At 35.6% G+C, this 14,447-nt stretch overlaps 2 protein-coding genes across 2 annotated transcripts; one reads left to right on the forward strand and one right to left on the reverse strand.

Moving 5' to 3' along the window:
* The first annotated feature begins 4,334 nt into the window (after positions 1 to 4,334).
* On the forward strand, positions 4,335 to 6,629 carry LOC120090061 (GDSL esterase/lipase 1-like). The gene is made up of 5 exons (XM_039047553.1): positions 4,335 to 4,646; positions 4,738 to 4,859; positions 5,457 to 5,687; positions 5,930 to 6,188; positions 6,271 to 6,629. Exons 1-5 carry the CDS (start codon positions 4,379 to 4,381, stop codon positions 6,504 to 6,506), a joined length of 1,116 nt encoding a protein of 371 aa, XP_038903481.1. The 5' UTR covers positions 4,335 to 4,378; the 3' UTR covers positions 6,507 to 6,629.
* Positions 6,630 to 6,789: 160 nt separating this feature from the next.
* LOC120090070 (40S ribosomal protein SA-like) lies at positions 6,790 to 9,264 on the reverse strand. The gene is made up of 5 exons (XM_039047563.1): positions 8,965 to 9,264; positions 8,091 to 8,353; positions 7,726 to 7,923; positions 7,362 to 7,593; positions 6,790 to 7,077 (listed from the first exon to the last, which is right to left on the reverse strand). The coding sequence occupies exons 1-5, from the start codon at positions 9,101 to 9,103 to the stop codon at positions 6,986 to 6,988; spliced, it is 924 nt and encodes a 307-aa protein (XP_038903491.1). The 5' UTR covers positions 9,104 to 9,264; the 3' UTR covers positions 6,790 to 6,985.
* Positions 9,265 to 14,447: the final 5,183 nt, after the last annotated feature.

Genomic DNA, 14,447 nt, shown 5'->3' on the forward strand with positions numbered 1-14,447 from the left:
CAGAGTACTACTCCGGGTATGAGGAAATGATGGTTAGTCTTATCCCCATATAGTGCATTCTGAACAAAAAGCCAACTGGCGCCCTTGCATATGCAAAAGGGCGAGTGGTCACTTACAATGAAAATGTAAAGAAAGCAAGCTAACTAAACTAATACAATACAGGACATGAAAGTATGCTAGAAGGGGGTTGGATGGGCATGCGGCCATGGGCAACAAGCCCTGGACAAGCATGACCGTTACATTCTCCCCCACTTAATTGGTTGACGTCCCCGTCAACCGACCTTGTTCAAAACCTGCGATGGCCGGAGCTGCATTTCTTCAAGTCTTCGGCCCGCTCCCAACTGATCTTTTCGTCGGGGAGATCCTTCCATTTCACTAAGAACTCTGTCAGTTCTCGTCTGGGTCTTCCACTACGGCGCGTACGTTTACCCAGGATTTGTGCAACTTCTTTCTCAGCAAAACTCTTCATCGTGATCGATGGGCGCCTTAGCATGTTCCGCTGTCCATCCTCGGATTCGGGATGATAGGGCTTCAGGAGGCTCACACAGATGACAGGATGAATCTTCATCCATTAGGGTAACTGAACCCTATATGAGGTTCTCCCGACCTTCTCAATTACCTCCACTGGACCTTCATATTTCCTTACTAGCCGTTGGTCTCTCTGGCCTCGGAAACGAAACTGTTCGGTCGTAGCTTGATCAGGACCTTGTCCCCAGCTTGAAACTCAAGGGCCCTCTGCTTCTTACCAGCCCATTTCTTCACCCTCTTTGATGCTCTTTCTAGGTAGGTGCGGGCTATCTCAGGGTTTTGCTCCACTCTTTAGTGAAGTTATGTGCCTGAGGGCTTTTGCCTGCATAAGGGTGGTCCACCAAGTGTGGCCTGAGTGGCTGTCTGCCGCACACTTCGAGGGGGCCTTTCTTCGATCGCGGAACTCTACTGGCTATTGAAGCTGAGCTGAGCCATACCTAACAACTCGTCTGACTGTTTCCGACGCTCAGCCAATTCTGGCGGGGCCATCTGATATGCCTTCCTGGCAGGCGGCTTTGCCCTGGCAACAACTCAACCTCATGGTCAATCCCCCTTCGTGAGGGTAAGGACTTGGGCAAGCTTTTCGGCATGACGTCCCGATACTCTTCCAAGACAAATAGATCGTCTTGGGGGATCTCCTCTTCAGTGGACTCAACCGATTCTATCGGATGGGTCATGAACGTGGGTTCGTCGTGGCCGGGCCCCTCTTCAATTGGAGGGCTGAGATCATTCTCACCCCATTTGGCCGCTTGATACTGGCTTGGACTACGGTCGGTGTAGATCCGGTAATGACTAAAGCATTTGGCGAGGGGCACTGTGTATGACTTTATGTTCAAGTAGGAATTCCATCCCCAGTACCACATCGAAATGATCCATCTTGACAATCACGAAGTCGACGAGGCCCTTCCAGTCTCCTAACTTTACCGGAGTTCTCTTCGCTATCCCCGAAATCGTAGGGCTGCGGAATTTCACAGCTTTCATCTTTTCCTGCATCTCTTTCCCAATTCAAGTTCAGGCGGCGAGCTTCCGTTTCTGCCATGAAGTTATAGGTAGCCCCAGAGTCAACCATAGTGGTTTTGGCCGATCTTTGGTTGACCCAAGCGTCCACATACATGAGACCTTTCTCTAGTGGCTCCGTCGCCTCCCATATTCTTCTGGAGTGCAGACAGGAATTTCAATGCCCCCATCCTGGATTCTCAATTTCTGCCGCTGGCTCGGTTACCGTCTCCTCTAGTTCTGCCTCGTCTCCGGAGGTAGAGGCTAATGTGGCTTGAAAAGCATTGAACGCAGTTTGATTTGGACATTCACGCGCCTGTGTGGCCCTCTACATATGAAACAAGACAGGGGGCGATTGTAATTGTTATGCTGTTGTGGCGGCCCCCGCCAGTTGTTTCCTGATCTCGGTTGGATGATTTACGGTTCCCCCCTGTATTCTTGTCTCCTCCCCCAGCCTGGAGGCTTGGAACGGCTGTTTCTGTTTTCCTCATTTGAGGAAGTTGATTGCTTCCTCACATCTTGTGAGTTAGTGCTAAGGTCGTATAGTCGTTCAGCTGCCGCATAGGCAGAGGGGAGATTCTGTACTCTCTGTTCATATAGTTTTGCTTTTGCCCACGGTTTCAGCCCCTCCACAAAGCAAAAGACCTTGTCTTTTTCGGACATATCTCGTATGTCCAACATGAGTCCTGCAAACTGTTTTACGTAGTCCCTGATGTTACCTGTTTGCTTTTAGCTCTCGGAGTTTTCGTCGAGCCAAGATCTCGACATTTTCAGGGAAGAACTGCGAACGAAGTTCTTGTTTCAATCTATCCCAAGTATCAATAGTGCAACGTCCTTCCTGTATGTCTGTAAATCGTGATCTCCACCACAGTTTGCATCTTCAATTCAGATGCATCATTGCTATTGTGACTTTCGACTCTTCAGTCACTGTGTTCGTCGCCTTGAAGTATTGCTCAAGGTCAAAGATAAAATTTTCCAGGGCTTTCGCTTCTCGCACCCCACAAGAAGGGGTTTCGGTTCTGGGATTTTTATTCGGCTTACTGCCACTGCGCCCCCAGGTGGGGCTTGGTTCCCTACCGCTCGGATGGTGAGATTCACCCTAGCACTCACATCCGCTTATCTCGGCTCTGACGACATCCAGGCCCGATCGAAAGTCTTCAGATAGGTCGGTTACCATCTGAAGTATTGCTTTTGGGAGCTGTCCAGCTCTTCGACACGCTCCTCTATGTGGGCAACAGAACTCGATGAGCTATCGCCTCGTTCAAAGTTTCCCGGACCGTATGTTTTGGTCTCGAGGGTCTTTACCCTCTCATCAATTCTCTGACGGGTAGTCCGTCTAGGCGGCCTACCACCGCATCAATTCCATCGGCTTTCTCGGCAACTTTATGCAAAAGGGCGAGTGGTCACTTACAATGAAAATGTAAAGAAAGCAAGCTAACTAAACTAATACAATACAGGACATGAAAGTATGCTAGAAGGGGGTTGGATTGGGCATGCGGCCATGGGCAACAGGCCCTGGACAAGCATGACCGTTACACTACGCCTCTACCAAGTTTTCCTACCTTCCAATAGCTCTTAATTTGACAGGTTTTTTTTTTCCTCTGTGGTACCATTTTTAACCATTTATTATTGTGTTAATTTTCTTTTTGGATAGTCAACAACGATCACTTTTTGGTAATAATTTTATCCATTTAAAGATTATGTAGCATGTTTATTTTGGTCAATAGTGTTTAGGGTTTAAATACAATATATGTTTTAAGGCTTGATTGATTTATATGATGTTAGCAATTGTTCTCGATATTGAACTAATAACTAGATTTTCTTTTGGTGAGCTTGTCAAGCTATTACATGAGTGGTCCCTAAATTTGTTTAATTTTAATCATTTAAGCCTCTTGATAATTTAAAAAAAAAATAACTTGATATCATCTACATGTCTTACAATGATTTACATATTTCATAAATACAACTATTCAATTCTTAGTCAAATTCTTAAAAAAAATAAAAAATAAAAACTTTTTTTGAAAGTTATTCTCAAAATTTGACTTAGTTTTTTAAACTATTAATGATTAGTGGATAACAAAGGAAGAAATTTGGAGGTGGAAATAGTGTGTATAAACTTAATTTTCAAAAATAAAATGATTACGAGATGGAACCTTAACTTTTTACAATCTCTATTTTAATCTTTAATTTTTATTTAAAAAAAAAAAAAAAACATTTTGGTCATTGCTTTATTATTTTTCATCTAATATATATTTATCAAATGCTCGTTTCTAATCTATATGGCTTATTTTAACATGCTAGTATACATACCTATAATTGCCATTAATACGTTAAAAGGACAAAAATAAAAGTAAGAACTAAAATGGGTAGGTTTTAAAATTGAAAGAAAAAAAATCAAGGACAAAGATGAGGAAGCGAAATGGAATATAAATTTTAATATAGCAATAAAAGAAGGGATAATCCAACTATAATATTGTTTTAATTTTTTAATTTTTAAATTATTTTCAAATTTAGAAAAATGAATCAATTTATTTACAAAACAATTTATCACATCTCTATATCTATCGTTATCTATCACTAATTGACACAGTTTATTTATAAATATTTTCATTTTTTTTCTTTGGAAATTCGTTATTAGACTGAAATAATCACGAAATAGACAACTTTGGCACGTGTGCCTTGGTGATCAAGAATGACTTTTCCTTGCACAGAACAAAAAGACATCACCTCTTTAATGGTGTCATTTTCAAGTAAAGGTCAAATACGTACCAAATTGGGTTTCTTCTCACTATAAATAAATTGAACCCATCTTGGGCTTTCAAACTAAATCTCAGAACCAAATTTATTACATCAAATGGCGAATTCAAACAACTGGAGTTTATGTGTATTGTTATTGCTAATCTTTTATCCTGTTGGTGAGTGTGTTGTTTGCAAGCAAGATGAGCTTCTTCAGCAGCATATCCCTCTTTTTGTTTTTGGGGATTCCATAATTGATACTGGAAACAACAACTACATTAACACAATTCCCACTGCCCAATCAAATTACCCTCCCTTTGGCCAAACTTTCTTCAAATATCCCTCTGGAAGATGGTCTGATGGCAGAGTTGTTCCAGATTTCTTTGGTAATAATCATTCCATCTCCTTTCTAATTAACCATTCATCTATTTTTCGATCATGAAATTAAATGTTTTTCTTTTTCTTCTATGTTGGCAGCTGAATATGCAAATTTGCCATTGGTTTTTCCTTACCTTTATCCTGGGAATAAGCGTTACATTGATGGCATAAATTTTGCGTCAGGAGGAGCGGGTGCTCTTGATGAAGTCAATCGAGGATTTGTAATATTTCTTTCTTTCTTTCTTTCTTTTTCACTTTCACTATTGTAAACTTCATCTTTTCACCTGCTTTTGGATACACTACGATATATTTAGGGACGTTTGAAACTACTAAGTACTAATGGAGTTGTTTAGTCTAATAAGTTGTTTGGTTGTGGAGCCTACAACGTAAAGAGTTAGTTGTAGGGCTATAGCAGATTTAAAAACTCCTCGACCAAACAAATATAGTCTTTTATATGTAATTCTTTTGACATTATCTATCACAAATATATGTTCATTCATAAAGCTAAGTTTGATCATGAAAGAGACGAAGCTATTGAGGAAGTAGAGTTGTTTAGTTGTAGAGTTTAGCCGTAAGAAGGTAGTCGTAGAGCCCACAATAGATTTAAAAACTCCTAGACCAAACAAATATGTTGTCTTTTATATGTATCATTTTTACCATTCTCTATCACAAATATTAATGCATTCATAATGTTTGAAAGAGAGAAGTTTTGCTATTAAGATCAAGTATGGGATACTTTTTCCATATATGTCAACTAAGATATTATATCATCAACCAAAAGCACAGAAATTCTAACACATGTATTGTTGAACTGTTAGGGGGTAATAAGCCTCAAAACTCAGGCAAAGAGTTTCAATAAAGTGGAAAGGATTCTGAGAAAGCAACTTGGAAAGACACAAGCAAAGATGTTACTATCACGGGGTGTCTACTTGATCACGATTGGGACCAACGATTATCGTACCTTTGCCTCGGATTCCAAGCTTTTCGATTCCTACTCGGTGGAAGAATATGTTGATTTGGTGATTGAGAACTTAACCTCTGTCATAAAAGTAAGGACCAGTTTGGATTTACTAAAGAAAAAAAATGTGTTTTTCAACAAAGTCATTTATTTAAACTCCTGAGTTAGAATACACTTTGGAAGTGTTTTAAAAGCTACACTTCAAACTTTTCTAAAATGAATTTCATTCAAAATTAAATACTTGAAAAGTTAAACCAAATACACTCTAAAGCAATGAATTCCCTGTTGAGATTTTGATTTTCCCATTTTCTAAGAATAATACTCATTGAACAGGATATCCACAAGAAGGGGGGAAGAAAATTTGTTGCGATGAATCTTTGGTCTTATAATCATGTACCTGCTGTGTTAGAAGCAGTGGCATCACAAGGCAAATATGCCCGATTGGAGCAACTAAATCAACTTGTGGAATTGCATAACAAACAACTTTACAAAGCGTTACAAAAGCTCGCTACAAAACTCGAAGGATTCAGATACTCCTATGTTGATTCCTATAAAGTGTTTGAAGAAATAACAAGCAACCCAGCAAAATATGGTACTTGAATTTAGAGAATCTTGTAGAAAATTTTACTGTGGTTGGTTGTTTTCTTTCTGACTATTTGCTTTACTTTAAACAGGTTTCAAAGAAGTGAAGGATGCATGCTGTGGAAGTGGGAAATATAAAGGAATACAAAGCTGCGGTGGGATGGGTGATGTAAAAGAGTATGAATTATGTGGGAATCCTAAAGAGCATTTGTTCTTTGATTCAAACCATGGGAGTGATAGAGCGTATCAAATACTAGCAGAGATGGCATGGAATGGAGATTCAAGCACTTCCACACCCGTCAATGTCAAATCCTTGTTTCACTCCTAATTCAAGATTAGATGGATTTTACTGTATTCTATCAACCAATAAAATAAAACATGGAACCATCTTAATATTGGCTTATAGTTCTAATTAACACAAGCTCCAAGAAATACTATATACCCTTTGTTTAAGTACACAAACTTTCAAAACGAACCCATGTTAAAGTCATTATAATTCAATCTTAATGAGATTGAAACATTTAAGGATAATATATTATCAATTGGCCAAGATGATCGCTATTATGACCACCCATGATTTAAAATCCCAATTATATGGATGTTCATTATTGTTTAGGCAAGTAATTTCTCATATATCTCAAAAAATTGCACCAAGGTACCAAAGTTGAAGTCAAAATTTCAATCTCAAAATCTAAAACTGGACTATGAGGGAAAAGACAAGTCAAGTTTGCAACCAAAAAAGGTGGAACCCCTACATAAACAAGCAAACTCATAAAACGATTAATCAAATTCTCATGGAACCAGCCCTTAAAACCAACTGGCAGCTGGAGGGGCGCCACCTTCAGCTGATGGTGCTGGTGGTGGTACTGCGGCATCCCATCCGTCTGATGCTAAAGCAACTGCAAAAGGCCAAACGCAGAAAAATTAAGAAAGCATAAAAAATGAATATTATTAAAAATCAAAACAACGTGATCCGTTTTTCTCTTCACCTCAAGCAGACTAACCAACCTAACTATTAATTGCATTGCATCTTTAGCTTACAAAACCTTTTCTGAAAGGAAAAAGATTAATGATAACTGGAACTGACACATGATACTTGTGAACTTAAACCAAGTCTTAGGCTAAACACACATCAATAAGCATAAACATTCAAATAAATCATAAAAGAAAACTCGGGTTCAACCTGGCTCTTGGGTCCACTCGACATTCGGAACAGGTGGAGCAATTACACCGTCTGGTGCCGGAACCACATCAGGGGCACCCCATTGAGCATCAGAAATTTGTCCAGCCCATTGATCTGAGGAAACAAGCGAAGCACCACCATAATCTGCAATGCCATAATCTGGGGGTGCAACAGCTTCTTCTTCTTCTTTCTCCTTAGCCTCCTCAGGCTCCCGGTAGAAAAACAAATCCACCTGCACAAGAAATAGGTGCATTGGTTCAATCCAAGCCTTTAATAGTACTTCCAACAACCAAATGCCATTTTCAAACTTCATGTCTAGACATGGTTTCTAAAGTTAAGATAGAAAATATAATTATGGGCTTACCATCACGTCCCATTCATGCCCTGCACGAATAGTTCCACGCATCTGCAGAACCATCCTTGCCAAGAGCCAGAATAGACATCCTATGCTATGCTTTCCCTTGTTGTTTGCTGGGATACCAATATCAACATACCGCATTGGTGAATCAGTGTCACAAAAGGCAATTGTAGGAATGTTTCCAAGGGCAGCTTCCTTGATGGGCTGCAAGCAGGAACCCAACCAGGCAACACAAAAATAACAGCAACAAGTCAGGTATAACAAAAAGGGAACAAAGAAAAGTGATACTGGAATTGCTAAAGAGAAGACCATCCTTTCAACTTAAGCTAAAAACGGAAAACTATTATGGGTATTCCAAAAGGCTCAATCACCTGATGATCAGTTCTAGGATCAGTCAGTATCAGAAGACGAGGCTCATTGAATGAAGTCTGAAGCTGGTTGGTGAAGGTTCCAGGGGTGTGCCTCCCGGCTATTGCATGGGCACCAGTGTGTTGAGCAAACTTTAAGACAGCCCTCTGACCATAAGGTCTCGCAGACTGAACAATAATGTCTTGTGGATTCTCAATACCCACAATGACTCTGGCAGCCAGCTGAAGTTTCTCCCATGTCTTACCAAGGTTAATAATGTAGATTCCTATAGAAACGAAATTAGGAAAAAAGTTCATTCACATTCAAAGTGTAAATATCAATCCTTTTGAGCATAAAATAACCCAACATTCCTCAAATTAAGAATCGTATCTTCAAACAACAGAGATAGGAGTATATGCTTCAAATCTATAAACATATGAACCAACATTTTGGGATCAAACTAAAAAATAACATCATACGTGCGTGTAAAACCCCTTGTTGAATAATCTGAGATTATAAAACAGTGTATCCTTAGCGAATGCAGTAACAACTAAAGATATTCAATCACTAAACAATAGTCAGAAACCGACTCTGAATCGTAAATACTACCACAAGTAGAAAAAATAAGGATAAATATACGTATTGATAAAATTATGATCGCTCCGGACCTGAGAAATTGATATCCAAAAATTAAGGTCATTGAGGAAAGACAAGTAGAGAACAACAACGCGCACGCATTGGCACTCAAAGTTGGAGTTCAAGAGAAATCACCACAAATATAGAAACAAGGAGAGCAGAATGGAAAACGGAGCCAAGCTAAGCAGCATCTCGAAAGGCCTTTGGGAGTTAGTTAAACAAATGTGAAGATCTAAAAGTTAAGGAGTATTGAGAACATACCATCGTTGCGGCGCTTGAAAACGTAACGTTCCATTTGGAAGTCACAGTTCTTAGTGCCAAGATGAACCTCAGCGGCCAACATCATCTGGATGTCGGCCTCCTTCTGAGAGAGTTGACGTGGAGCCGTTGCAGTCGCCATGGTCGGATCTTTGTGAACGGAGAGTTGCGTTAGGGTTTGCAGAATACCGGTAGTTTGAGGAGCTTAAGCAGTGAAAGAAGGAGAAGGGAGGGGGCGTGTAAACAGAACGGCTGGTGGGTGGTGGAGATGAGAAGCGACTAGGGTTTTTCTAGGTTCTTTTCCTTCGCCCAAAACAGAGAGTTACAGAGTATTTTCAAAACTGCCATCCATAGTGAAATGGGCTGGGCTTAGCTGTTTTTTTTTTTTTTTTTTCTCTCTCTCTAAAGGAAAACTTTGGAGAAATTGCACAAATTAGCCATAAATAAATTGAGTAATTGTGTGGCCAAATTTAGACATGCAATTGGAAGAATGGTCATTTTTTAATTGTATGATTTATGGTGAAAATCATAAGTGTAGGTCCTCACCTCAAGGAAATTTAAAATATATTGTAGTTTTTAAAAACTATTTAGAAAAATATGGTATTTTTTAAACTATTTAGAAAATATATTTTTTTTTAATAGGTCGAGGGTTCAAAATTCGACCTATTAAAATATTTTATTATTTTGAACCCTCCAATTTAGATTGTTTTTTTTTTCTTTTAATTATTTAGACATTCAATTCTTTCTTTCTTTTTTTTTTTAATTTTTCCATTTTATACAAACAATTTCTAAATATATTTTATTATTTTATTATTTTATTTAAACTCTAAAAAGAATAAATTAAAAAAAATAATATCTCATAAAAATAAAAAGTGTAAATTAAAATATCTCATTTATATAAAAATAATTACAAAAATCAATGTGTCCCACAAGGCGGACGTCGTCGATTTCGAGCTGATTGTCGTCATCGACTTCGAACTTAAGGTTACTCGAGTTCTTCTTGATGTTGCTCTGGTACCTCTACAAACACTTCATAATATAAATATTCATTATGCTCTCCACGACCCCAACCATGTCCATGCACATATGAAGACGAAGGACCAGCCTTTGAGTCATAATGTCCTGAATCAAATGTTGGTATCATCATCATCGGACTAACATAATCAGTTTGACTCTGTGTCTGCATTACAGGGGCAACTCTTCCACATTATGGGCAACCTCATCAAACTCATCCTTTTCCCGAACAGATCCTCTACGTCTAGGAGCTGGTAGAGGAACAATAGGTATATCGTACATATAATGTATCTCCTCCATATAGCTTGGTTGTCACTACATATAGCAAGAACCTGGTTCAGATCATTCACAACCTCACGAAGTCTACTGTTGTTCGATCTTTTTGAATTATAAAACAATTAGATAATATTTAAAATAAATTTAAATTAAAAATAATTAGATAATATTCATTCATTTACCAGATGACCCATAGCTACTCCCGGACGAGTGATGTAGCGCCTTGTGATATGTTTATACTAATGAATATATTCTTGAGTGACATCCCTATCAAACTGTTCAATAGAAACCCCACTGCAATAAACCTTGCACGATAGTGTCATCGCACTACAAAATGTGCAACTTTTTCGGACCAATCTCCAATCCTTAAGTCAATATCATGCAATAGGGGTTCAGTATTACAAAGCGATCAGGATCAATACATTGAGTTGGATCTTCAAATTGGCTAAATGATGTATTCAAGTTTATATCCACCCTATCCTATTTACATTTATATACAAATGCACTAAATTCGGCAGTGACATTGTCATTGAGAACATCAAGTTCATAGCTTGTGCATTCAAAATATGGAATGACATAAACCTTATTGATCCTGATGGTTCTAGGTTAGGATGTCTATATATTATTTCTATCTGATTTGTTCCCATATCTACACTAAGTGACATCCCAACCATTTCAATGAATTGTTCAAATACAATTCCACTGTTCACATTTATGCTAAAACTCCTACTTGGTGGTTGGTCATAGTCAACTCCAAAAAAAAAAAAAAAGACAAACATCAACTTTTTGTATTATACTTTTTATAAGAAGTATATTAAAAAATATTAAACTTTTTCAAAAATCACAATAATTTTGTATTAAACTAAAAATATTAAACTTTTTAATTTATAAACCTAAACTTTTTAAGTTGTATGAATATCAACTTTTTAAACATAATAATAAATTAAACTTTTTATAACTATTTTTAAACATAACAATAAATTAAACTTTTTATAACTATTTTTAAATATAACAACAAAATTAAACTTTTCAAATTACAATGAGGTAAACTTTTTTAAACTATTTTTTCAAATTTAATACAAAATAAAAAATTAAATTAAATTAAATTTTTTCAAACTATTTAAAACTATATTTTCAAAGTTAATACTAGAAAAATCAAATATCATAAGAAATATATTAAAAAAAATTACAATAATTTTGTATTAAACTAAAAATACTAAAGCGTTTAAACTATAAACATCAATCTTTTAAACATAACAATAAACTAAACATTTTAACACTATAAACATCAAAGTTAATACTAAAGAAATCAAATATCATAAGAATAAACTAAACTTTTTAAACTATACTAAACTTGTTAACTATCACAATAATTTTGTATTAAACTATTTTTAAACATAACAATAAAATAAACATTTTAATACTATAAACATCAAAGTTAATACTAAAGAAATCAAATATCATAAGAATAAACTAATTTTTTTAAACTATACTAAACTTATTAACTATCACAATAATTTTGTATTAAACTATAAATATCAACTTCTTAAACATAACAATAAACTGAACTTTTTAACACTATAAACATCAAAGTTAATACTAAATAAATCAAATATCATAAGAATAAACTAAACTTTTTAAACTATACTAAACTTGTTAACTATCACAATAATTATGTATTAAACTATAAATATCAACTTTTTAAACATAACAATAAACTAAACTTTTTAAACTATACTAAACTTGTTAACTAAAAAACAATACTAAAATATAGAATATCATTAAAAAAAACGACAAATAAATAAAATTACTTATTGATCTTCAATTAAAAAATAATATTAAAAAATTAACATTATCATGGTAGACATCAATATAAGGAATAAAAATGATATATTTAGCATAAAAAATATTAAAAACAAAAAACTACTAATAAATAAAAGTTAAAGTTCAACTCATAAATTCGATGATAGTTCTTTTTTTTCCTTCAAAGTGACAGCGTTCACCCTTTTTTTCCTGTTATTTGTTATCTGGCAACAACTACAAAAAAATTTTAAAAAAATAGAATCTATAAAAAAATAATAATAATATAAGAACAAAAATAAAATTTATAATTATTCATAGAAGAAGAAAAATTTAGTAGAGTAACGAACCAATTTGTGATCAAGGGAGAAATGTGAGAACAATTTGTATCAAACGAAATAGAAGAAGAGAAATGGAAATGGGAAGCAGTGAGTTAAAAAATGGGATGAGAGGGATATTAAGAAGAAGAGAAATGGAAACGGAAAGAAAATGGGAGGAGAGAGATTTAGTAGAGGAAGAAGTTGATGATTTCATAGGGCAATGAGCAAGGGACTGAAAATTGTGGTGTTTAAAAACACATAGGTCGAGTGTTCAACACTCGACCCATGGGTTGAAATAATAAAGGCTGATGGTTGGGGAGGCAGGGCATGCATTTAAAGTTACCCAGATTCTTGGTCAGCAGCGGCAAAAGCAAAGGCTGACAGCGATGGGACGGGACATGGAGCTTGTCGAGGGTTGAACTTTCGACCTACATAAGTCGAATGTTCAACGTTCGACAAGTCTTGCTTGTCGAGGGTTGAACTTTCGACTTATGTAGGTCGAATGTTCAACATTCGACAAGTCTCCATGCAAACCCTTTCACCAAGTTCATCGAGTTCTCAACCTTCGACATCCATCTTATTTGAATTCTCAACATCGACTTCTAGCCTCGAACAGACAAAACAACCATATTTCTTAATTAGTTTTAAAACCACCATACCTTTCTAATAACTTTTCAAATCTACAATATTAGAATAAAAGGTCTCCTCACCTCATATTTCCTTTTCTGATTCTACCTCGATCCAACGTTATGTATCCTTTCTATCTAGTTATGCCTCCACATTTTTAAGAAGATAATGATAGGATTTAAGTTGTTGGGAAGAGATTTTGGGGATTTAGTTGAGAATGGTTAATTTATGATTTAAAAGTGCACTAAAAATTCAATATTTGATTTTTTTTTAAAAAAAAACAAGTTCCCTTATTTTATGGTATATATGCAGATGTGAACAGGAGATCACGCAGCAGAATCTTTCCTTTTGTCGGTAGGTACTTTGAACTATTCATATTTTATTTGCTTGTTCATCTCAACTACATTGTAACTGTAGTTCGTTTGTTCATCTTTTATATGGAGTGTGTGACGACAACAAATGATATAACAACTTTAAGGTTACTTGCTTGCATATTTCAGTTGATGTTAACTTTTGACAATTCATGGAAGTTATTGCTATGAAGAGAATTGTAACTGTTTATCATTTATGTCTCCATCATCAGCTTCTTTTTCTTTTTTTCTTTTTTCTTATTATCTCGCTCCAATTTATCCAAGCCTAGTGAAGTTAGTTGTCTCCTATTTGATTGAAACCACACACAAGTTTAGGAACAAACATAACGTATAAGAACCACCACACATACAGTGTTTTTAATAAATCTACCTTGATGAATTCGAATGTATTTCCTTCATTGTCTCCATCGTGGTCAGATCCATGGATTTTCACATTCGAGGCCATCAAATTCTTCAAGTTTGTCATTAGATTTAATGCGTTTTGTCAGTTCATATTGGGTTTTAGTTGTTTTTAATACAAGGTATTTATATGGCACGATCTAGTACAAGGTATATATTTAGATCGCTCACATTAGTTATTTTTTAGCTATTAGATGGTATTTTTTAGTTGTTACAAGGTTTAAATCTTAGTATAAGATTTTAAATTGTCTTAGGTATTTTGCATTATTAAAAGTCTAATAAAATATTAGCTAGTTTTAGTACAAAGTATTTGTGTGGCAAAATTCTAGTTTTTTTTTTTTTTTTTTATGAGTAGGAGATATACGAGGATACTATGAATATGAAATAAAAGAATTGAGAATATAATACAAAACACAAATACTTTAGTTATAAAAAATAGACAATTAATATGTGTCCTAGAATGTTTGTAGAGAAGATGTATTTATATGGTTAATGATGGAAAATTCCAAATTAAGTTTCATTCTTTATATACATTGTATTTTTGCATCCAAAATTATACTTGTCACAATTTTTGAAACATTTATCTATGAATTTATGTTAGATAATACCTTTTCTAATATATTGTTACAAACCATCTTTTGCTTAATTTTGAAGTTGTTTTCAGGTTTTTTTTTTTTGT

The sequence above is a fragment of the Benincasa hispida genome, chromosome 1 (genome assembly GCF_009727055.1).
Source record: "Benincasa hispida cultivar B227 chromosome 1, ASM972705v1, whole genome shotgun sequence".
NCBI classification, from domain to species: Eukaryota; Viridiplantae; Streptophyta; class Magnoliopsida; order Cucurbitales; family Cucurbitaceae; genus Benincasa; species Benincasa hispida.

Coding starts and splice junctions, on each gene's coding strand:
- LOC120090061 (XM_039047553.1), top strand. CDS start 4,379: ATGGCGAATTCAAACAACTGGAGTTTATGTGTATTGTTATTGCTAATC. Junction 4,647..4,737: donor AGTTGTTCCAGATTTCTTTG/GTAATAATCATT, acceptor CTATGTTGGCAG/CTGAATATGCAAATTTGCCA. Junction 6,189..6,270: donor AAGCAACCCAGCAAAATATG/GTACTTGAATTT, acceptor TACTTTAAACAG/GTTTCAAAGAAGTGAAGGAT.
- LOC120090070 (XM_039047563.1), bottom strand. CDS start 9,103: ATGGCGACTGCAACGGCTCCACGTCAACTCTCTCAGAAGGAGGCCGAC. Junction 7,594..7,725: donor GGCATGAATGGGACGTGATG/GTAAGCCCATAA, acceptor TTTCTTGTGCAG/GTGGATTTGTTTTTCTACCG. Junction 7,078..7,361: donor CGAGTGGACCCAAGAGCCAG/GTTGAACCCGAG, acceptor GGCCTTTTGCAG/TTGCTTTAGCATCAGACGGA.